The sequence below is a fragment of the Diabrotica undecimpunctata genome, chromosome 3, assembly GCF_040954645.1.
Source record: "Diabrotica undecimpunctata isolate CICGRU chromosome 3, icDiaUnde3, whole genome shotgun sequence".
In the NCBI taxonomy this organism is placed as follows: Eukaryota; Metazoa; Arthropoda; class Insecta; order Coleoptera; family Chrysomelidae; genus Diabrotica; species Diabrotica undecimpunctata.
Genome location: NC_092805.1, coordinates 48129340 through 48154279, shown reverse-complemented (window position 1 = coordinate 48154279; position 24940 = coordinate 48129340). Strand labels below are relative to the sequence as shown.

At 32.5% G+C, this 24940-nt stretch overlaps 1 protein-coding gene across 2 annotated transcripts in view; it reads right to left on the bottom strand.

Annotated features, from left to right (window-relative positions):
• Positions 1-24940, bottom strand: part of LOC140436773 (cytoplasmic dynein 2 heavy chain 1-like) — a 157912-nt gene that overhangs the window by 90767 nt on the left and 42205 nt on the right. For both annotated transcript variants that reach the window (XM_072525859.1, XM_072525858.1), the window contains exons 10-15: positions 23270-23484; positions 22531-22764; positions 12414-12623; positions 11999-12212; positions 11833-11933; positions 5190-5340 (exon numbers count right to left, since the gene is read on the bottom strand). In XM_072525859.1, coding sequence (XP_072381960.1) covers positions 5190-5340; positions 11833-11933; positions 11999-12212; positions 12414-12623; positions 22531-22764; positions 23270-23484 — 1125 coding nt within the window. The remainder of the gene's footprint in view (positions 1-5189; positions 5341-11832; positions 11934-11998; positions 12213-12413; positions 12624-22530; positions 22765-23269; positions 23485-24940) is intronic.

The following is a 24940-nucleotide window of genomic DNA, read 5'->3' as shown; positions in this document are numbered from 1 at the left end:
CATCGTAGGAGCCTTACTTTTATCTCCAGATTAAGATTGTGGCTTTTAAAGAGTTTGGCCATGTTATTGAATGCACTCCTAGCCTTCTCTATTCTACATTTTATTTCCTGTGAGTGATCCCATTGTTCATTTACTGTTGTTCCAAGATAGTTATACTGTTTTACTCGGTCCACTGGTGTATTATTGATAAGTAGTTGAGCGTCTCTAACTTTATTTTTGCTGATGATCATAAATTTAGTTTTTGTTATATTTACTTGAAGTCCAAATCTTTCACTTACTTCATTTACTTTGTTTATCAGTTGCTGTAAACTGTTCAAACTGTCTGCAAAAATAACGGTGTCGTCTGCATAACGGATGTTGTTTAGGCGTTCTCCATTTAGAAGTATTCCATGTTCGCATTTTTCCAAGGCTTCACTAAATATTTCCTCTGAATATAGATTAAATAATATAGGTGAAAGTATACAACCTTGTCTAACGCCTCGTAGAATCTGGATCATTTCCGTTGGTTCACCTCCAAAATTCGTTGTTATTGTGGCTGATTGGTTCCAGTATAAATTTTGTATTATACGCCGATCTTTATCATCCATTTGGGCTTTTGTTAGAATATCCATCATTTTTTGGTGTTGAACTGTATCAAATGCTTTTTGGTAGTCCACAAAGCAGGTGTAAATATCGCAAGTCATATCTCTGCATCTTTGAAATAATACTTGTAGACTAAACAGTGCATCTCTTGTACCTACGCCCTTCATGAATCCAAACTGTGTGTCTTGTATTCTCTCTTCGCATAGCTTGTATATTCTACGATGTATAATTTTAAGAAAAAGTTTTAATGTATGGCTCATTAGACTTATTAGCCTATATTCTCCGCACTTTTTTGCTCTCTGTTTCTTTGGTAAGGTAATAAATTCTGAAAGTAGCCAATCTTTTGGGATATTGCCTGTGTCATAGATATTATTGAAGATTTTACATAGTACTCTTAAAGATTCATCATCAAGAAGTTTAAGAAATTCAGATTGTACTCCGTCTGGTACTGGAGCTCTACCTTCTTTTAGTGATATTATGGCTGCTCTTATTTCTGCCACTAGTATAGGTGGTCCTGTTTCCGTAGGTATTGGGGGCTGGTTCTCTCTCTCATCAAAAAATAAATTTCTTATGTAATTTTTCCAGGTATCATTGATACTCTCTTTGTCCACGATTATCTCTCCATTGTCATTAACAAGTTTACTTATTCTTCTGTTTTTACATTTACCTGTAATTTCTCTTACCTTCTTATGCACGTTGAAGTCGTCGTATTTACTTTGGAGAATTTCGATTTCTTGGCATTTTTTCTCCAGTTCTTTCTGTTTGGCTTCTCTGATCTTTCTCTGTATCTCTCGCTGTAATGTTTTATACATGGAGTTATCGTTCTTGTTTTTCCTTCTTTCTTCCATTAGTTGCAGAATCTCTGTCGTCATCCATGTCTTATTCTTACCTTCTTCGTTCTTCATAAAATTGTCTTTAATGTCGTCTATTGTTTTCTTAAGGGATTCTATCTTATCTTCTGTGCTTTCCGTTGTATTATCGATTTCTTTAAATTTTCTATTTAATGTTTTGCTGACTATTTCTTTTACTTTGCTACATTTCAGTTTTCTCATGTCATGTTTTTTTACAGTTTTTCCGCGTAATAACGATAACAAGGTTAATTTTTAGAAGGTCCCGTAGAAGAACGTAATGGTAAAGAAGTGGAACTTGGACAAGCAAGTTGTTCTGATTGACAAGCATTTGTAAATACAGGTAAAGAATTTGTTCTTATATAAAGTGGTTTAAGTTAGGTCTTCATTAAATATTCTTTTTATTGTTCTGATCTTATTTTTTGGAGATGAACTAATAACTTTTAAAAAACATTAGAGAAACAAAATAAAATATTTGATAATTTTGAGCAAAGTGAAATCGAAAAAGCTTTTTCTCCCGTATATTCCTTCATCATCTGGTAAATTTATTGTTTTGTTAGTCATAAGTTTTTTAATTATTTTAATTATTTACAGAATCATCAGAAAGTTCTACTCTACATCAGAATCATTCCGGTTTGGGATTACCTCCGGCGGAACAATAATAAATCACATCGATATTTATAGCAAGTTCAATTTTAAACGACATATTAGGGCAAGTTGTAAGTATTAGCTTAAAAAGTATAAGACGGGGACGAAAACGTAAAGCTAATAGAACGGAATGGAAAGATGTAATTCGTAAACAAAAAAAAAACAAAGGAGAATAATTTATAAATTAAAAAGGTAAAGTTGTAAAACAACGACAACTTAAAGGTGGTTGTATGGACAAATGTATCCAAAAGTGCCAGGAAAAATTGAACAACTTTTTAAACAGTTTTGGAAAATAGTAGATCACAACCTTCAGACCCAATATATTAGTCGTTTGGTTACTAGACACACAAGAACTCGTATTTTAAATACTACCATTGAATCTCGAAGAAGGTGGACATTTCAGTATAAATTGCCTATAAATGATAGCCAGATTGTGGTATGTAAAAAAATGTTTCTTGATACGTTTGATATAACCGATATTTGGGTGATGACAATGTCTAAAAAGATGTCTGTTCCAGAAATGAACATATCATTTTAAAATATAAAATAAAAATATAGTTCTTTACACTTTTCTTAGTGTAGAATAAGTAAAATATTCACTAATATCAAGTTTGCTCGGGGACTTAATGTCGCCACAGCCTCTTAAATAGTTTTCACACCTAAATACAAGAGGCGTAATCTACACTTTTATGCATCAAGTAGTATTTTATCAGTTCGTTCTCACACGCCCTTGAGGCATGTGCATTTTAAAACACTCGCAATTCATATATAAAATATTTCTCTACGCCGAAATCGGGCATTTTTTCTCATAAATACGGTTTTCTCTTTTACGTGTGATAAAGAAAGAATTATTTGATATTGTACTGTCAGCTACGGTCGTTTTGAACCTCTTTACTCTAAAAATAGTTAATTATAAGTTGATAAACTAAAGGTGATTTTATTTCTCTGGAGTTATATTTGCTCACATTAACAATCCTTATCCTTCAACGGTCACTGAAGAACCAAACCTATGGAGATACATCCACTCACAAGTCCTTTGAAGTAAGGCTTGGAATCAAAAGATTTCCAACCCTCGAATGTAGGGATCCAGTTACAAGGCCCCCACAATGTCAGAGAGTGAAGTTGGTATAATTGTTAAGGATATGCATGGAAAACACACCACTTGGTCACAACGAGTAGCAGAAGAAATAAAAGAGACTGTTCAAAAACACATATCGTCTATGCCAGCAGTAGAGTCTCATTACCTTAGAAAAAAAAAACAACAAAATTATATTTTAAAGAGAAACAAAATATGTCTAAACTTTTTGATTTGTATACGGAGTGGATGCAGAAAGAACATCCTATTTGGTCTACTGCAATTTATTTTTACCAGTTTGGTCTACCCATTTTTAAAATCTAAGATTGTAGAAATAAACTAAAAATGAACCGTTTTTGCAGAACAATTAAAATATTTAAATTAAATCAAATAAAAATCGGTGTAGTAATCTTGAAAATGTCAAGAAATCACTGTTCAAGAAGAAAGAACCCTCAAATATTTACAAGTAGCTCTTGGTCTTTTCTGTTAACATTTAAGGAAAAAATACTGTGAGCATAAATTAAAAGCACTTAATTAATTAAGTGCTTGTCAAAGTGATGTCAATCCGAAAAAACCAAAACGTACCTCAACCTCGCACAATAAATGGGCACATTTTAGAACAGGTCAATAGATTTAAGTACCTGGGATGTTGGATCGATAGCAGCCTAAATCCTGTTCTAGAAATAAGATCGAGAATAGAACAGGCCAGAAAATCTTTCGAAAAAATAAAAAAACTGCTTTGTGATTCTCGAATAAAACTCGAAATTCGACTACGTTTATCAAAATGCTACGTCTGGTTGACTCTTCTATATGCAGTTGAAACGTGGACCCTTAAAACATCAACCGTAAATAAATTGGAGGCCTTTGAAATGTGGATCTACCGGAGAATACTCAAAATTTTATGGACATCGCATACCTCAAACGAAGATGTGCTGCATAGAATAGGCAAGGAAAGAGAACTTTTTAACACAGTAAAAGTTAGAAAAACATCATACCTAGGCTACATACTGAGACATAATAAGTACCGATATGCCCAACTTATAGTAAAAGGAAAAATCGAGGGAAAGAGAGGCCTAGGAAGGAAAAGACTATCGTGGCTCAGAAACATCCGACAATGGACAGGGCTAAATTTTGAACAGCTAATAAGAACAGCTGAAGATAGAGAAGAGTTTAAAATTGTAGTAGCCAACCTCCATTGAGGAGAGGGCACTTTAAGAAGAAGAAGAATGAATTAAGTCTAATTTATATGTTTTTGTTTTTAGCAAAATTAAAGCAAACTATGCTATTGTTAGAAAAAAAATGTTAGCGACCTCTCAGTAGATAAGTATCCTATTTTTTCTCGCAAGGAGTTTAAAAAATGTTTGAAAAAAGAAAAAATACATCGATTTATTGCGAACTAGCCTTGTGTCGGTACTTTTCTTAAACATAATCTCCAATTTTAAAATCTTTGTTTGTACCACCGGGTAAATTTTTAAAATAAAATAAAAAATAATACGTATGTACGGTTGTCTCACAACATGAGTAATAAACTTTATTCATATCCACAGATAGCTCTTTGTAAGGTTTTATCCAAGTTGAAACATTGCTTATTTTCGGCATTTTCAAAGCATAATATTTATTCAGAGTTAGAAATATGTACACGTTGTTTACGCCTCCAGTATTACAACAAAAGTGAGTCCAAGTGAAACTGACCGTCAAAATAAAAATTTTTGCCTAGAGACATAAACTGGCAAACACAAACCCTTAATTCCAGGACAAAACCTGACAAAACTATAAGCCACTGTCTTTTATTAGTTACTATACCAAGAATTTGAATACCAAATAATTATAAAACAAAAGTAAATATTCCCATTTTCATGCTATCTGTAAGTTTGAATATAAAAATATATAGTTAACACCAAGTTTTGAAATTATATGCACTTTATGCTCACTTTTATAAAAATATGCAAAATTTTACATTTTTGCATTTTTTATGCATTATATGCAAAATATGCAATTTGCGTATTTGCCTAAGTCTAGTAATAAATAACAAATACCTTCAACATCATAACAGCATTTTCTGTTGATAACTTATCCGATGAAAGGCCTTCACTCTGCCATTGCATCCGTTCCCTTTCAGTTGAGAAGAATGAACCAGCGTCAACTATATCAATATTTAACTCCTTGGCACAGTGTGATAAGAAATTACTAAAAGTAGAAAAAAAATTAAATAAAACCATTATTACCTACCATAATTTTGGTACAAGTTTTGAGAAGCAATAGACGTAATAGAAGTGATGCAGGATTGTATCGGACAATAAACATTAATTTCTACGCTTTAATGCGAATATAAATGTGCAAAAACCAATATGAATGATAAATAATTATTCAGTAATAAATTACTTTTAAACCCTTAGTCTGTGCATAGGTAACTAGGTTGTCAATATAATTGTCAATTTATTGCACAAATAGAATAACAAGGTAACTACATCAACTGATTTTTAACAGTTTCTGCGGTAACATGTTATAAGAATATTGTTCTGAAGCTATTTTCTTGTGGCATTTTAAAGTAATTACTATTTAAATGGGAATAAGCCACAATTAAAGGTTAAAGTACGTTTATTGACGTTTCGATAAACGTACTTTAACGTAAATAAAGGAAGTGGAAATTGAAACGTCAATAAACGTACTTTAACCTTTAATTGTGGCTTATTTCCATTTAAATAGTAATTATGATAAGAATTATCAGGAACTGTAGACTTTTTGGTTGGTCTTTTGTACGTTGTTTTAAAGTTTGGCTCGTTCTTAAAAAATTATTTATAAACCAATAGTGTGCAAGGCTATCCATACATAATGCAAAATTCATCAAATTGTACAATAAATGTAAAAATTAACTTTAATGACAACGCATATTTTGCTGTATTTAAACATGATTAGTAGTCTTAGTTCGATCATCTGAAGAGGACGACATAAAATTTGTGCAATATATTGATGAACATTTTGACATTCTCGAGACCGCTTCAAACTAAGCAACATATTTATCTAATAATAGGTACATACTTTATTTCAATACTGACATGCGTCACGATCACAGTCTTACATTAAACAAATGACGGGTACGTATTTTGGTTTATTCTTAGCGTAAATAGCCTTACCTAGGTGATAAGAAGATGCCCTCGTTTATCACATCGTTGCTTGCTATTTCTCTAGCACTACATTTAAAAATTTGGGTTATTATTTGCTTTAATTTTGGCACATATACAATTATATCAATTTTTATATTTAAATCTAAATAAACTTAATTAAAACGAATTAGGAAAAAGGATAATTTGGATTTTTCTCATAAACATTTTAAAGTGATAATTTGGCTTTTGGAGCTATTTGGATAATTTTTCTGCTTGACCTTTTACTACTTACGTTAGTGTGATAAAAAGTACAGAAAAAAATACAGGTGAGCTGTGAATTTCAAAGATGTGCAAAGTATTAATAGCTCCTCCTAAATTAAGTTTGGTTTTTCTTGCATGATATCTAATTTGATTCTTAGGTACTATTTTTAAAGTTTTCTCCTATGGCATATCGACGAAAAGCCTGGTGATATCGAAACTGAATAGCAAATTGTTAAAATTGTTAAAATTGTAATTTTCTTCTGTAAGTGTTTGCAAGAATTGTGAATTTTTTACAAATATGTGTGCTAAACACTACGTTATGTCTAGGAGTCAGAATATCATGGCTGCGCAACCTAAGGGAATTATACGAATATAAGTACATCTAAGAAACTTTTCAGGGTAGTCGTCACTAATGTCCGAATAGCTATGATAATTACCGACCTCCGTCGCGGAGATGACACTTGAGAAAATAAGCGAAAAATTACGTTTTTTAATTAAAAATAAGACAGTATTTGATCTTTTTCAAATAATACCTTCTGAAACCATATTTTTGTTTAGAAATTTTAAAAAGTAGTGGGTTGGAAAATAAAATTAGTTCTATAAAAATTAAATGAAATTAAAAATTAGTTCCAAAACTACTACTTTAATTAAAAATAATTCAAATGATGTATGGGTTGCACATTTTAATCCATTTCAACTGGTTTATGAAAATAAATAAATGACTTACTCACTCTATTTTATGTGAACCTAGGACATCGGTTTAGAACACTAAAATTTTCTCTTTATCTTTAGGTCTCTGAAAAAGGTTTGTAATTTTTTAGCATTTTAAGTTAACCTTTTCCGGATACCTGAAGATGAACAGGAAGTTGTAGTGTTCGACACCGGTCGTCCTAGGTTCAAATAAAATAGATTGTGAGTAAGGCTAATATTTATTTCTACAACCCAGTTAAAAATAATTCTGAAAAATTAGAAACTCAAAATGAAATAAAATTCGTACCAAATTAAATGTTCAAACGAAGCACAACCTTCTGCCAAGCAAAACAAATCTATTATACAATGCATTTATCATGGCGCTGGGTTCATTTTCTGATATGTCTTGGCTAAGTTCGACTATCTTTTACCTCAGTTGCTCCAAGTTGGTGGTTTGATCGAATTCATGGCTGTACAAATTGGTCTTTAGCGATCCTCAAAAATTAAAATCTAGTAGAGTTAGGTCGGGTGACCGAGGGAATTATATGTTTAATTTATTTATACAGTTTAATACATCTAAATGGTCTCTGAAGACCTATACATTGTGTAAGGTACATTCATCTTGTTGAAACCAAATTTCGTTTAACGTTATTTGTAGGCTTTGAAGTAAGCGAATAATTTAATTTTAAATTATTTCAGGATATTTTACAGCGTTTAGATTTCCTTTGATAAAAAGGACCAATAATAGGATCTCCCAATATTCTTATCCAAACATTCAACTTACGAGACCAATAACGTACAATGGGTGGATTATGTTTCCGATGAATTGAAGACCCTGGTGCAAGAAGGGGATAAGTAACAATATGTAAATTTTACAGGAAAAGCAAAAAAAGTTTTATTTTTTAATTTAAAATTTATGTTGTTCATGAAGTAGGGTCGAACTAATACAACAGGTAGAAATAATTTTGCTGCCATTGTATAGCCAAACAACAATGCTATTAAGGAAAAAAATTTTTGGTGCAATAATAGGATAAGTTGAAGCCTTTTTTGTACTGTAGTTTACAGCAGGTGCAAAAAGGGGATAAGTTACATTAAAACCCATTTTTAGAAGAAATACTTTACTATTATTAAATGTAAACTACTTATTAATAAAAATGAATATAAAATAAAGCAACGCAAATTTTAACAGAAAGTCTATTTCTTATACAAACAGGTATCCATTATAAACGTTTTAATAAAATAAAATTAATTAAATAGACTTATCATCCACAGAGCTATGTGTATCCCTGACATCTGAATCAACTTCTATCTCTTCTAATGTATCTTTGTCTAATTTAAGAGATTGATAAAAATATATTTTGTTCTTTCCGACATATTCATTAACTAACAACATAACATTTTGATATTTTGCATGCTTAATACGCAAATCATTTCCGTAACATTTTAACATTAAAGTTAAATTTGGTTTTGAGTTATTTTTAAGCATGGTAAAATGTGTAAAGAAAGGGTCACTGTAGTCTGACTAACTTCAACGCCACTTAAGTTTTTTGTGTATTTAAAAACACGATATGTAGAAATAGTAAACTTTCCTTTACAGACAGATTTCGGCACCGGAAGAAAATAATCTCTTAAATTTTCGACATAGTTATAGATTATGTCCTGAGTTACAGGAACAACAAAAATGTTTTTTGATGATGATATAACTATATTTATATACTTTTGTGGTAAGAAAATCCTCTCAATGCATTTCTTCTTTTTTTTTCAATTATTCCGAAGTAGCGATCGCAGGGAAGGAAGCTATGTCCCGGCTCAGGAAAACGATGAATTATGGTATCAATTTTTCCCTCCTGACACAATGCAACTAAAAACCTAACCGGGGTATTATTTTTATTTTACGCGCAACAGTTATCGTTAAATAAATATAATGTTTAGACATTTGGATTTAAAATATTTTTAAAATAGTAATGTAAAAGGCTTAACACATCATTTGATCCTTTTTATTAAGTTTCCAGTCTTGTTTTCCGCAGAATATATAAAGAAGTTATGTACCCATAACTGACTCAAATAAAAGGCATCTCCTGAAGGTACTTTCGAAAGGGGCATGTTTTGTTGGAAATTTAAGCACAAAACTTAAATTTCATCATTTTCTTGTGCTTCTTTTGACTTCCCTTTTAGCTCTTTGTAGAACACTTCAGATTTTCGAAGATGTACGTTCTTTCGTAATTCGAATGACTTCTTTTCTTCTTCTAAATCAACACTCTGTATTTTATTGTTTAAAATATTACATTTTTTGCAAGTATCCTTCCGTGCAGCACTAAAACTAATATTAAAGTTCTCACGAAAGTATCGCCCGTAAAGATCATACGATATTTTTGGTTTGTATGGAAGATGGTCTTGTTTTAATTTATGTATATCAGGTTCATACTTTTTCAAATATAAATCATACATAATGGAATTACTTAAATCACTTGACAAATAATATTTATCGGTTTTTTTTTCGAGTATAATGGGAAATGCGTTTTGGAAAGCTGTTAATGTGATCGCGTATTTGCCCTCTTAAATCTTCGGGAATTAAATTAGGCCTACTTGAATGACGACCTCTTTTATCCTGAACAGGTCTAATGTTAGTAGACAGGTGGGTTGCGATGCGCTCCAGACGTTTTTTTCCTATGCCATGAAGAAGGCACAATGCCATCTTGTAATTTTTTTCCAAAAATGTTTACCATAAAAACATCAAAAATACTCAATACAAAAACGTCAGAGCATTTTTAAAAGTTTGTAGATACACAATTTTTTTTTTGTACTTATGTTTTATTGGCACTGGTTTTATCAAACAACTGGTCAGTCAATGTGTGTTTTTATTTTTAATGTCTTATTAATCTAATTTTTTGTTTTTCTAGAAAAAATTTAACGAGATTTGAACCCGCGTCTATCGACGATTCTATCCTAACGACTGAGAACAGTGAGGCTCTCAGACAGCTAGGCTACCTGAGAGCCTCACTGTTAAAATTAAGAATAATAAAAAAATATTACCTTATACTTATAGGTATAGTTCCTTATTAATTTTGGATGTCCTTCAATTATTTTGCGCCTTCGAGTAATCTGCGAAACCTGTATCAAGCTTGACAAATAAGAGTCTTGTTTTTCTTGACTTGAAAGAGTATTAAAAACAGATATTATTTCCTGCTTCTCGGTTTCTGAAAGTTTTTTATGCATTTCTTACTACATTTGCAATCATCCTTTCTGGTACCACTTTTCCAGTTGTCGTAGATTTATAAGCTCTAGCTCTAGCTCTTTTTATTTTCTGCACATTTCTTTTCTAGCCCTTGGGATCTTTTATTTTCTTTCGTCCATGTTTATTATTTGCAGCCTCTTTATCAGCGGACTCCTTCTCTTCATATAAATTATTTTCAGATGCACCAGAATTATTCGAAGGCAAAAACTCGCTGCCTGAACTTTGAAATGGTTCATTCTCACTATTTCAACTCACAATAATATCCTATGATCTAGTAATAATAAAAAATCCTCGATATTTTACTAAACCATACCTCTCGCACTATGTTAACTCTCCAACAGTTTCTTGGTGACCACGTAACTTATATTGCGTTCGTGGCTCGTGTAGATACCGGTACCTTACCCAATCGCGGCAATTCAAAATTTGGTGCAGGAACGGAATAAGTTACACATTTCTTATACCGTTCTTGCACCAGACCATACCAGGGGATAAGTAGTTTGCTCTTATAATTTCAGTATCTATTACCTGTACATATCCTATACTTGCGCCAGGCGAGAATAGTTACTTTTTCAACCTAAATAAGCACCTATCTCACTTTTGCAGAATTTGGTACTTATCCCCTTCTTCCACCAGGGTCTTCAATTGTGAAAGAGGACTCGTCTGTAAACAAAATATTAAAAAAAAATATTTTCATTGGATTACTCGACCATAATTTCACAGAATTCCATCCGTTTAAAATAATGATTAAGAAATATTTCTTGAGTGGTCTGCATTTTAAACAATCGTAGTTATTTCTTTTTTAACAACTTCTTACTGTTTTTTCATTCAAGTCAACTTCAGTAGTAATTTGTCTACTTAAACACTGCATCGTTTCAGCCAAAGCACAGACCTGGCTTTCTCTAATGTTTCGTTGACTAATTTCCCTTTCATGAGGTTGATCTGATGGGAAGGAGTTTTGTTAATTGTTGAATAATGGCTAATACAGTTTTTCTACCGTTATTTTTCTATTTTAAAAAGCTGTAAAAAATTTGTTATAAGTTCTTATACAGAATGTCCCCCAAAATACTATTTCATTACGTGATTTATTTTTATGCCGGAGTTATTAAATGGTGTTGTAATAATAATGATAATTCTAAAGGCGGTGAAGATGACGAAATTAATATAAACATTTGATGAGGCGGACTTTAGAGGCGCACTGAATAAAAAATAAATATTATATAATAGAAACAAAATTCCAGAATTAAGTATATTCTATCGTATCCATATTACCCTTATAGTAAAACTTATTCTTTAATGATTAGTCAGAATATCAGCAAAAAGATTTATTTATACGTTACTTTTTTTTAATATTGAAAAATAAAATATATTTTGTATTTATTTGTACATTACCTTCTTTCTTCTTCGGTTTCGCTTGACATGTAAGTAATATAAGCAGCCATTAACAAACAGTTATTTGGTAATTTATCAATTTCTTGGGAAAGCTCCTTCAACTGTAAATAGTGTTAACATAGATACATATTTATGAAAATAATAAACATGCCGAAAATGTTCTTACCTGAGTTTGCCACCTATGATATTCGTCTCCCAGTTTGCCAACAAGCCCTTCTGCTGCAGATAGTGTACTTTGAGCTTTGGTTAAATCAATTTCGATTTCAGCTGCTTCTTTGGTGTATACTGATAATTGTTCCTTTAGCTTGGCAACAGTTGCGTCTACGTCCAACAAACCTGCACTGAGCTCTCCAAGTTGGTTTTGTGAATTTGATAAATTTCTACAATAGTTTTTAGTCAACTGCTTTGTTTAAAGTAACAAAAACGATCAGATACAAAATAGAAATTAAACACTTACTGTTATTAGACAGAAATGTAATATAAGTTAAAAACAATATATAACATAAAAAAATAAAACAAAATTAAATGAAGAAAATAAAACCTTATTTTTACTTTAATTTTTGCAAGATAAGAATACTTACTCTTTTAATTTCATTTGTTCCTTCTCAAGAGGTTTAATTTTATCCAAAACGTAAGAGTATTTAACATTAGCAGCTACCCACGCTGCTAAAGGAGCAGCGGCTTGAGACGCTCGTTTGGCAGATTTTGGGTCAAAAGAATCACTTTTTGTAGACATTAATTTTTCTACGGCCTGCCTGTTTTCTTTACTTATTCTGTTAGCGTTAAAAGCCCTATAACAAGGAAAGTAAATAAAAGTTAATATATTCAAATGTACTCAGTTGCAAAAAATTCGATCCATGATATATTTCCCATTCATTGCCAGTTTTAAAACTTATGACTTCTATACATTATTACATTAGATGATTTTTAATTTTTTTGGCATTTATTATAAACCATAATAATGTATGTTTTTGTTAAACTTTAAGTTGATAAGCAGCAAGAAATTAATTTGTTGTACTGATTTTAACAACCAGACCAATTTAGTATAAAAGCGCTTTGAGTTCAGTTTTCAACAATTTTAATTGTTTTAAAATGACAACACCAACGGATGATGCAATAGCCGTGGCTTTACTGCAAATGGTCGTAGCCAGTATTATGTCGTCCAGGTGCTAGGTGTAAGTCATTGTGCTATTTTAAGAGCTATTTAATAAAAAAAGAGATATTTAATAAAAACAGCAACTAAAAAGTCAGCATCAGGCCGTAGGGCAGCAACTTCCATCCACACTCGATGATCGATTTTTAATTTTCGTGTTTAGGAAATAGATATTTAACTTCAATTGAGCTAGCGAATCGCCTAAACGAAGTCCGAAATGTGGATGTCAGTAGGTAAACAGTTCATCTTTAACGTTATGAAGCGAATTTAGTATTCAGAGGACCAACCCTATCTCCACAGCAATGAAGTATAATAAATAGACCCAGACCCGCCTAAACTTGACACCTAAATAATCAGGGGTCGTAAACACCTGCTTGGAGGTATATTTAGTACAACAATGACGTACTCGTTTTTTTCGAATGAGTTTATAATATTTCTTTTTTAAAACGATATCTATAAAAAAAATACTAATTAGAAAAATTATATTTAAATGATTTTAATAATGAAACACAAAATATTCAATTGACATTATTAAGTATTCAGTATAATGCATAATAATTTAACCCATCTTTTACCAAAGCTTTAAAAAATTGATAAAACTTGACAAAATAAGTTTTATTCATTAAAGTAGAGCCTAATTGAGGAAAAAATACAACAAAAAAATTTTTCATGTACATAACTTAAAAGATAAACACTGGTGCCTATACGCACCACTGACTAAATCTGTTAAGAATGGTATTGCGAAAAACAATAATTGGCGTATAAATGTACTTGGCACTTTTGGCAAGTATACACTGTATCATTATGACATACTCTGCAACGTCTACGCTTTTCTTGCTTAAAAATAAGTTGATCCAGATGATCAGTCTGTGGCACACTAATATTATTTTTGTGGTCGGCTATATCTCTTTGCAGTTGACAATGGTTCAATATGGTAATGAGTGCTAATCAATGTAACTATTGAATTATCGTGCCATATTACTAAAGAAATGTGCGTATTCTCCTCAAAGTAAGAGTTACAACAAACCCTAGGGCATTTTTTCATAAAGTTTGTATACTCTAGAGGACACTCTTCTATTCTATCTGTTTTTATAGTGCCTTTTGAAAAAAACCCTTGTTCTTTTAGTGTCCGAAATAAACCATAGAATGAGAAGAAATTGTCGAAAAATATGATATGATTATTCTTACTTTTAATAATTATTGATAATAAATCCAGAACAACTCTAGTACCCAATGTTTGTTTTTTGTCTACTGGCTCAGCAGATGCACCTTGATAGGGCACAAACTTTTACATATATCCTTCACAGTGATAGACAACCCACGAGAAATAGAAGACAGAGTCCTAGAGTTGGAAAACATCATCCAACAAGCACTCAGAAACAGCACTACAGAAGAGGAAGTAGAAATGCACACGGGAAGATTTAAGGATATACCACAAGCAATAAAAGACTTAATAAGGGAAAAGAACAGAGCAAAGCAGACAGCGAGAAGGACAAGGAACCAGGCAGACAAAAATAGAGCAAATAGGCTAAACAGAGAGGTCAAAACAGCACTACAACAACACCGTAGTGAAAGCTGGGAAAACCACATAAGAGACATGGAGGAGCAAGGACCAAATATGCAAAATATTTGGAGGCTCCAGAGAATACTGAGAAACGACAGAAAGCAAATCCCTCCATTACATGGAGAAAACGGAATAGTCTACACCACAGAGGAAAAAGCAGAAGTAATGAGGAGTACTCTCGAAAGAGAGTGTACATTAAATTACCACCCAGATGAGGACATCGACTTCATAGAAGAAGTCGAAAGACAAAGAGGAAGACCCGAAAACCCGAACGAAATCATCCCTCCTACATCACCGGAGGAGATAAACGAGCTAATTAAAAATAGCTCGCCGAAAAAAGCACCTGGTCCTGATCAAATAACGAACAGGGCTCTAAAATACTTACCAGCGAGAGCCATAGTATATCTAACAAATATTATCAACGCGATGCTAAGATTCAAGAAATTCCCAAACAGATGGAAAGAGGCTCATGTCATAATGTTACCAAAGCCCGGAAAAAACAGCACATTCCCGCAAAACTACAGGCCAATAAGCTTACTACCTGCAATCAGCAAGATTGTAGAGAGAATAATACTCGTCAGACTCCAAGCTGAAACAGACAGATTAGATATAATACCCGAAGCCAAATTCGGTTTTAGATCAGAACACTCCAGTGAGCTACAAGTACTCAGATTAACAGAGTACATAGCAGCTGGATTTAATGACAAACAATTCACAGGAGCTGTCTTCCTAGATGTAAGCAAAGCTTTCGACAGAGTCTGGCATAAAGGACTTATCTACAAAATGAGACGATACGGCTACAGCGGAGCAATGACAAGACTAATTTCTTCGTACTTAAGCAATCGGAGTTTCAGAGTCCGGATAGGACAAGTCCTATCCGAACTCGGGAACCCGGAGGCTGGAGTGCCACAGGGAGCGGTACTGTCACCTCTACTGTATACGATATACACAGCAGACATACCTAGAACACCAGGTACACTACTAAGCCTCTATGCCGACGACACAGCGATAGCGGCCAAACACAGAAATGTAGACATAGCGGTAAACAACTTACAAACAGCGCTAGATGACATAGAAGAATGGAGTTTAAAATGGAAAATCGCTATAAACTCCGAAAAGACACAGGCTGTACTTTTCAAAAAGAGGCACCAACAACCAGAAGAACAGGTAACTGTGCAAGACAATCCTATCGAGTGGAAAAGTGAAGCAAAATACCTCGGAGTAATCATGGACAAAGGCTTAACATTTAGCAAACATGTAGAAGCTACAGTACAAAAAGCCAACATGGCAAGAGCATCAATAAGAGGCCTAGCAGGAAGAAAAAGCAAACTTAGATTGAAAACAAAAATAAGATTAATAAATTGTATAATTCTTCCTATACTAACATATGCGTCTCTCGCATGGGGACACATATGCAATACATCAAAAAAGAAAATACAAGCGGCACATAACAACAGCCTAAGAGAAGCAGTCAACGTACCGAGATACGTAGCAGAAAGATTTCTCTTTAGAGAACTACAACAAATCAGAGTGACCGACACAATGAAAGAAAAAGCTAGGACAAAGTTCGCGGAGATAGAGAACCACCCCAACCACATATTGCGAGAGATATTGAGGTATGACGCTTTCCACAGATGGAAGCACAAAAGACCCAAACAACAAATAGTAGAATAAAATCATAATACTAGAGAGAAAATCAACAATCACACCAGAGAGAAAACAAAACACCAGAGAGAAAACACTTCAAAAAACAACAACAACGCACAATGAAGATAGTTCGTAGCTCAAAACCCTTGTGGACAATCGCAACGTACAGCGTGGACCCAGTAAATTTTATGTAGATAATTTATTATATAAATATGCACTAATTCTGATTGTATGTTTCAGGCATCCTACAAAAAAAATCCAAAAAACAACAAAAAAATGGCTTCGGCCACCAAAAAAATCAAAAAACTACTAACAAAAACCGGCGCAAGCCACAAAAAAATATTAACAAAAACCACTAAAAACTCGGGCATGTAGGGCCCAACCCCTTGAGCACCAAGTCGCCGAACTGAGCCTAGCTCAGAGCGGAGACTTGAGGCCCAAGTAAGCAATTTTAGTTCGCGGATAAGCCACATTAAGATAACAGGAATATAGCGACAATGCGCTGTCCTGAGTTTTGAATTCGGTTAGGAAACCATGTTGGGGTTCTATTACCCAGGATCTCCACATGAAGAGCATTTGGCTGATAGTTGTGCCCCTATCGCGCATCAGAGTGCTATAGGGGGGAAAGGGATGGTCTGGAGCATTCGAGCGCGGTGGAGTGACTCCTGTTTTTACTCGAGTTAATACACCTCGCTCCAATGAATTGTTACACCCGAACGTAATTCTTAGGGGTGAACATTTCTCACAGGCTGGGTTTAATTAAATTGCTTGCTTGCTTGCCTTCACTTTCCAACAAACCTTACTGGCTTGCCTTTTATAAACATCTTACACGAGTGCCGTCCAAAGTATGGAACCACTTCTTCATCTATAGATATGTTGTGTGAGAACACACCAAATTGGATGAATTTCTCGTTGGTTTTGTCAAAAAATGGGCGCAATTTACAAAATTTATCACTTTAATCAAGCTGTCCACTATCGCTTAATTGCAGATTACGTTTTATGGAGATACATTTGTTACGGCTCACGCAGTCTTTTACAACCTGTACCCCTTTGTCTTCGTCAAGTGACCCATACATGTGGGCTTGAGGTAAAGTGTGGTATCCCGATAAAATTAAAATTTCGATAAAGTTAAGAAAGTCTTTTCTAGTTAGAATAAAATCATGTCTGTTATTGGCATGAGCATATTGTAAAGAATATTAAACTGTCATGTCTTGCATATCAAAGTTTAAAAATAAAAAGAATGTTTCTAACGGTGTGGTCCTTTCAAAGCCTTCAGAGATTCAGTAAATGCTTTTTCATTTGATTCAGGTAACTGCTTATGCAAAAATTGACTTTTTTTTTACTTGGGTCTCTCTCGAACATTTTTTCTTTCGTACTACTAGATTTTCTTTCTGTATGTAAGGATTTCTCAGTCAGAGATTCCGCAACGAAACGCAAATCGTCTCCTATATCATGTAAATCTTCCTCCCCAGTGTGGATTTCAAATGTCTTTTTAAACTTCTTCGACCAGAAATAAGACACTTAAATGGCACTTTACTAAACTGTTAAGTAAAGCACCCTCAAAAATTTAAAATTAAATTTGCTCTTTACATAAAATATGTAAACTTTTTCCCTTATAATTTACTATGGAATCACTAACAGATTTTTTACTGTCATAATGGCATGTGTTTGTCTTTTTAAAGAGTTACAATTACATTTTAAAGAATTACATGCCATGATTTTTTTCTGACGGATATTCTCAAGTTAAAGTTGATTTCATGTAATCGAATGAACTATATTAAAAGTAAAGTCGTCCCAGGAACGCAAGTCAACAATATTGGCAATATCATTTTAAAGTCGTCTACTTTCAAATGTATAATGTATGTCTGAATTGTCAATATAAATAAGTCAGATAAAATTAAATTATTAAAGAATTTTTCACCAAGTAACAAAAAAACAAAATTTGTTTAATTTACTAATGTTTTGTATCTTGAGAAATATTTCCTAAGTGGAAATTGAAACGTCAATAAACGTACCATTTAAATGGTACGTTTTGGTAAATTTATTCCCATTTAAATAGTAATTATTATAAGTACATGAACGTATGGTGGATGGAGAGAGTTATTTAAATATTAACCCTAGTAGCACAACATGGGGTCGCCCGTGACCCTGCAGTTTCATTTTTCTTAAGCACGCTTGCGCGCAGTTAATACACTGGGTTGAAATTTCACGTAGCTTTAGTTCTCGTTTGTAGGTTCTGGCGTTGATTGACGGTTCTGGTGTGTGTACGTATTATTTGACCTGACTTTCGTTTTCGCGGATAATAAGGATTTGAATTGGTTTTGACACCACGTTGTGGTTTACGTTATAATATTTTGCGGTAAGGTAAATTTATTATTTTTTGTATTGGTTGTTTAAATAATGATTTATTGTAGGAAAATGGCTGATAAAAATTTAAAACAAAGTTCATTCCAACTGCAGTATGAACGACGGTGTCGTCTTACTGAAACAGAGCTTTAAAACGAGTTATACAAAGACGAGAATGACAATCTGGCATCCGAGGAGTCCTTAGATGTAAACGATAGCGAAGACAAGGATGTCTTAATCAACGATTCTGTATGTGATGAATGTACTATTAGAGAATTACAGAAGGGAACAGACAACAATGAGGAAGCTATGGAAACAGGTGCTACAGATGACCGTCCTGGATTTTTTGCTCGTAATATATGAAAGAAATGTGGTATATGCCCAAAGAAATGTGGTAGCTATTTTTTACCGATGAAATTTTACAGATAATTGTCAACAGCACAAATAGAGAAATAGAAATTCAAAAATCAAAATTTACTTTGGAATAACGATACATACAAGAAACACATAAAGCAGAACTTCTGGCTTTGTTTGGGCTTTTATACTTTGCAGGACTTCTAAAAAAAGCACATCTTTCCCTCGAAGATATCATCTGGTCAGAAATAGCAATATTTCGCAATACTTCGCAATACACTGACAAAAAGCCGGTTTGAATTTCTTTTAAACTGCTTGCGTTTTGATGACAAAACAACCCGAACAGAAAGAAAAACTGTCGATAAATTCGCACCAATAAGAGAAATAAAAGATCTATTTATAGAAAACTGCGAAAGCTTGTATCCTCCTTATAAATACGTAACTATAGATGAGCAGCTATTAAACTTTAGGGGTCGCTGCCCATTCAAAATGTACTTAACTAGCAAACCAGAGAAATATGGTATTAAAATTATTATGATGTGTGACGCCAAAACTAATTATATACGTTCTGTAATTTCTTATACAGGAAAAGATCCAAACAGAAGGCCTGAAGATGGTTCTATTCCAACGCAATATTTTATGAAACTATCGAAAACAATAGCAGGAACAAATCGTAACATAACAATAGACAACTGGTTTTCATCGATCGAGTTAGCAAAAAAACTTCTTGAAAATAAACTTACCATGGTGGGAACTCTCCGCAAAAATAAAAGAGAAATACCGGTACAATTTCTAGATTTAAAACGTAGGGAAATCTCCTCATCGGCGTTTGCTTTTTCAAAAGATGTAACTTTAGTATCCCATGTTTCAGAAAAGAAAAAAATGCGTTCTACTTATAACTTCTATGCATTTTTGAGACGAAATAATTGCAGAAACAAAAAAGCCAGAAATTACAATGTTCTACAATTCGACTAAAGGTGGGGTCGATACGTTTGATCAACTCTGTCATTCGAAGACAGTTGCTCGAAAAACGAGACGGTGGCTAAGGATTCTGTATGGAATGTTAGATGCTGCTGGAATCAATTCTTTTGTGTTACATCAATGTCAAACATTGCCGAGTTGTAACGTCCATTCTACTTTTCTCAAAAACTTAGCTGATTCTTTGGTGGAAGATTATATGAAGCACAGAGTAGAAAATAATCGACTGCCAAAAAAGTTAAGACAATTTCTGAGACAAAACCTTGGATATCCTGACGAACTACCAGCCCAATAGCCACAACAGCGTTCACGTCGTTGTGATTTTTGTCCAAGATCTCGTTACCGTAGAGGACGCCATATTTGTATTCATTGTGGAAAAAATATATGTGCAGAATATGAGTTTAGAATTTGTGAAATATGTAAATCTTAATCTTGATTTAAATATTTTGTATTGGTCAGATTTGTTTATCATGTTATTTTTACTACTAAAAAATGATTATTTTTATTTTGTTGTTTATTTGTTAATCATACTCTTATTTCGGTATTTACTGTAGAAACATTAAACTGTCATATAATAAACTATTTAAAAATGAAATAGTACCAAATACGTTTTTTTATTTGTCATATTTGAGTTAGTTTAAGTTTTTATTAGGGTCAAAGGCGACCCCACGTTGTGGTTTATGTTCCAGTTCCCTCACGTTGTGGTTCTAGTTTTAATGTCTCTTGACAAAATACGGAAAAACAACAAAATTGATGGTCGAAGGACTCTGTCTGGCCAAAGTTATAGTATATGTAATGTTTTATTGTTATTGTGAGATGAGAAAAGACTGGATAACAAACTGTGATCTCCAGAGTTCCGAAACCATAAAAACTGTCCGTGTATTTGTTAATTTTTTTTATATCTAAGTGTATTTGTTGATTTTTAATTTCTCTCACACCATATTCATTTTTAATAATTTCTGTTTTCAAGATTTACTCTTAAATTTTTTTTGTGTCCCAATTTTCCACATCTCTTTAAGTTTCCTATTTATTTTCAAGTTGTGTTGAAAAAATTTGGTTTATACCAAAATTGGTTGGATACCAATCTTTTAGTATCATTTTATCATTCAAGTTAAGATGAAAGCCAGTGACTTCTAGATTGACCTTTCTTCTTTCATTTTATAATTTGACTATCCTAGTACTTATTTATATTCTCTATTTTTGAAAGGAAAAAGTAAAAATCCTAAGATTTCTACTTGTACGAAGCCAAAATTCAGGTTCTTGCTTAAATCAGTGCCTTGTATGATTTGCAAAGCAAACATACCATAAAAAAAACTGACGCGGGATTCTTAAATTGCATTACATATCATATTGATTAATCTAAGTAAAAAATTTCCATGAACTGGCTTCTAATACTAAAAATACTAATTAATAAAGATATAGGAAAGACAGTTAAGATTTGATTTCAGGTATAGTGCATCTACAATTTGCTTTGGCGTATTTTGTCCTTTCAGAACTCATTAGAGCGCCTTAGTAGTAAGTCCTAAAAGTCAAATTTAATTTTTTGCGTCAAAGAAAGTAATAATCATAATTTCCTAAAGACGCATACGGCGACATCTAAGAATAAAGCAAAAAATAAAAATTCAAAGATTTCTACTTGTTCGAAACCCAAATTACAGACGAAATGCATATAAGCCAATTGTAGAGGCTATATACGTAAAATTAAATCTTAACTGACTTTTATATATCTTTATTTACTCGTATTTTGAGAATTAGGAACCAGTTTATTAAAGGTTCTTATCTAGATGAATCGATACGATGTGAAATGCAATTTTAGATTTTTAATGTCGGTTTATTCATCGTCTGTTTGATTGACCGTTTATTATACCGTAGAAGGCATATATTTAAGTAAAAAACTGAATTTTGGTTTAGAACAAGTAGAAATCTTCGGATCTTTACCTTTTGCTTTATTATTAGGCGCCACCTTATGAATCTTTAGGAAGTTATTTTATTATTACTTCCTTTGACGGAACATTTGATTTCACGTTTAGAGCTTCCTACTGAGGAACTCTGATAATTAGCTTGTGGTATTGACAATTCAGCCAATACATTCTAGAGTTTGTTCCTTTTGACTGAGTCGTATGTTTGTTTGAAATCTACAAACACGTTGTGAATATCAATGTCATGTTCCCAAGATCTGCATTTATTCTGCATTTTCTTATTAACTGCATATGTGTTCTGTTCTTGGACACTTTAACCTTCTTTTGAAAAAGGGAAAACTGTGTCACTGCTGAAGACGCTCAACCTTAATCAAGTCGTTCCAACCACAAAAGATTTACTATCTGGGAAATACTTTTGTAAAGAATTGGAACAGTTCCAAAAATCATTCCAAAAGACCGAATATTAGGTTATAAAAAATAATTTTTTTTAAATATGTAAAATGAATCAAAAATACTTTTTTCAGATTTAGTGTAAATAGGCAAAAAAGTGTTAGAACATAAAAAATACGATAGCAATATACGATCCGTTCACCTACCACGTAAACTAGCAAAGTTTTTTTTTTAAATAATACAAAGAAAATTTTGAAAATAACCTTTGAAAAGGTAAATAATATTTAACATGTTATTTATATTAACAGTTTATCTGTTTTCCAACAACTTATTAAAACGTCACTCACCTGATATCCTCTTTTACACCTCTTTTTGAGAGGAATGACTTCATGCTGTTCCAAGAAGTATCCTGGGTTCCCATTAACCTTAGCACCCCTTCCAAAATATCCCTTATTATTTCTGGAGGAGCTCGCAGTGATCTTATTTCTGATAAGGACTCAGATTTAATATTTCCTACGGCTGATCTAGCTTCTTCCATTAAAGGTTCAACCTCAGCAAGTTCTGCCTCTATATCCTTTTTTCTAAACAAAAAAAAGTATCTATCAGGGTTTAAAATGCAAATATAATAATTTTGGTGCTTTAGTCGGTTTTGATTTTTCAAATCACTTGACTGAAAAATTATGTTTCCGTTTCTTAGTAGCTGATATTTGCTTCTAAATTTTGTATTCTTAAATAAAAAATAAATAACTATATTATAGTATATTCTGTAGAAGTCTTAAAGAATGAAAATCCAAATTAATTACATATTTTTAAAACAGGTATGATAAGACAGATAGGATCTATCGACTGAACACGGTTTAGGTATGCATGTATATATGTGTATTTGGTGTATGTGTGAGTGTGTGTAGTCAAAGAACTACAGTTTTTTACATTTTTAAACTTTTTAAAGATAAACATAAGCAATACCAAAATATCCTAAAATATAAATGTACCGAAATGAAATATTTTAAAAAATATAAAAATAGTATAATAAAAGAGTTCAAATTAATGTCAAAAAGGGCTAAAACATTTAATAAAAAATAGTACCTTCGTTCCAACTGAACATTTTCCTCTTCAGTTTTGCCTTTTAAAACTTCCATTTCTTCTTTGTGAACGTTTGCATTTTTCATGGTGTTGCTTATCATGTCTAAGGCTGAATTAGCTTTGGATTGCTTTTCAGCTAGTTTTTCTTGCTTTTCAATCGCATCTTGTTTTAAGTCTTTTACCAAACTCTCCGCTTCAGTAAGTTTGGACACCCCAGCCTAATAAATACAGTTATAAAATAATGTAATATTTCAAAAATATTTCCATACAAGTACGATGCAGATCGCACTGTATAATAATGAACGCCAACCAAACTGTTAGCACATAACAAAAAGAGAAGAAGTAGCATCCCTAGGTAAGAGAAAATCCAAGCTAGATGAAAGAATATAGGACATAATATTGTTCTGAAGCTATTTTCTTGTGGCATTTTAATTTAATTACTATTTAAATGGGAATAAGCCACAATTAAAGGTTAAAATACGTTTATTGACGTTTCAATTTCCACTTCGGAAATCGTTCTCAAAATACAAACATTAGTAAATTAAACAAATTTTGTTTTTTGTTACTTAGTGAAAAATTCTTCTAATAATTTAATTTTATCTGACTCATCTATATTGACAATTTAGACATACATTATACATTTTAAAGTAGACGACTTTAAAATGATATTGCCAATATTGTTGAGTTGCGTTCCTGGGACGACTTTACTTATAAGATAGTTCATTCGATTACATGAAATCAACTTTAAGTTGAGAATATCCGTCAGAAAAGATCATAACATGTAATTCGTCTTTAAAAAGACAAACACATGCCATGATGACAGTAAAATTCTCCTGTTAGTGATTCCATAGTAAATTATGAGGGAAAAACCAGGAAAAAACCTCATAATACTATACCGACATGGTAAGTATTTGATCGTGCATTTAGTTTACCTTCAATAAACACCAAATTCCGATTTTATCCTCCTTAGATCCTCAGTATGGTGGAGATATGTAGATGATGTATTCTCAATATGGCCTCATGGATCAGAGTTGTTGGACACATTCCTAAATGATATAAATGATAAAGAAGAGACAATAAAATTTACCATGGAAAAGGAATATAATAACACATTACCTTTTCTGGATGTTTTAATCTCTAAGAACGATACTGGATACGAAACTCAGGTGTATAGAAAACCAACACACACCAACAGATATTTAAATTTCAAATCAAATCACAATATTAATATTAAAAAGGGAATTATTAAATCCTTATACGATAGAGCCAAAATTACTTGTTCTAACGAAAATTCATTCTTGGAGGAAAAACATTTGTTAACATCTGTTTTATTAAAAAATGATTATCCTTTATCGTTTATAAATAAGGAATTTTCAACAATCGATCGAATAGATTAAAACAACTTAGAACGAGATCCTACAGCATATACAAGGAATATTACGAGGAACATAACAATACCATACATTAAAGGATTATCGGAAAAGCTTAAAAGGATAGGAAATAAATTCAACATTTCAACAACATTCAAAACAACAAACACGTTGAGATCTATTTTGTCCAAAACCAAACCTAACAATGAACAAGAAAGGACAAAGAATTGCATTTATAAAATACCTTGTGAATGCGATCAGTTTTATTTAGGTGAAACATCAAGACCATTAAATGTTAGAATAA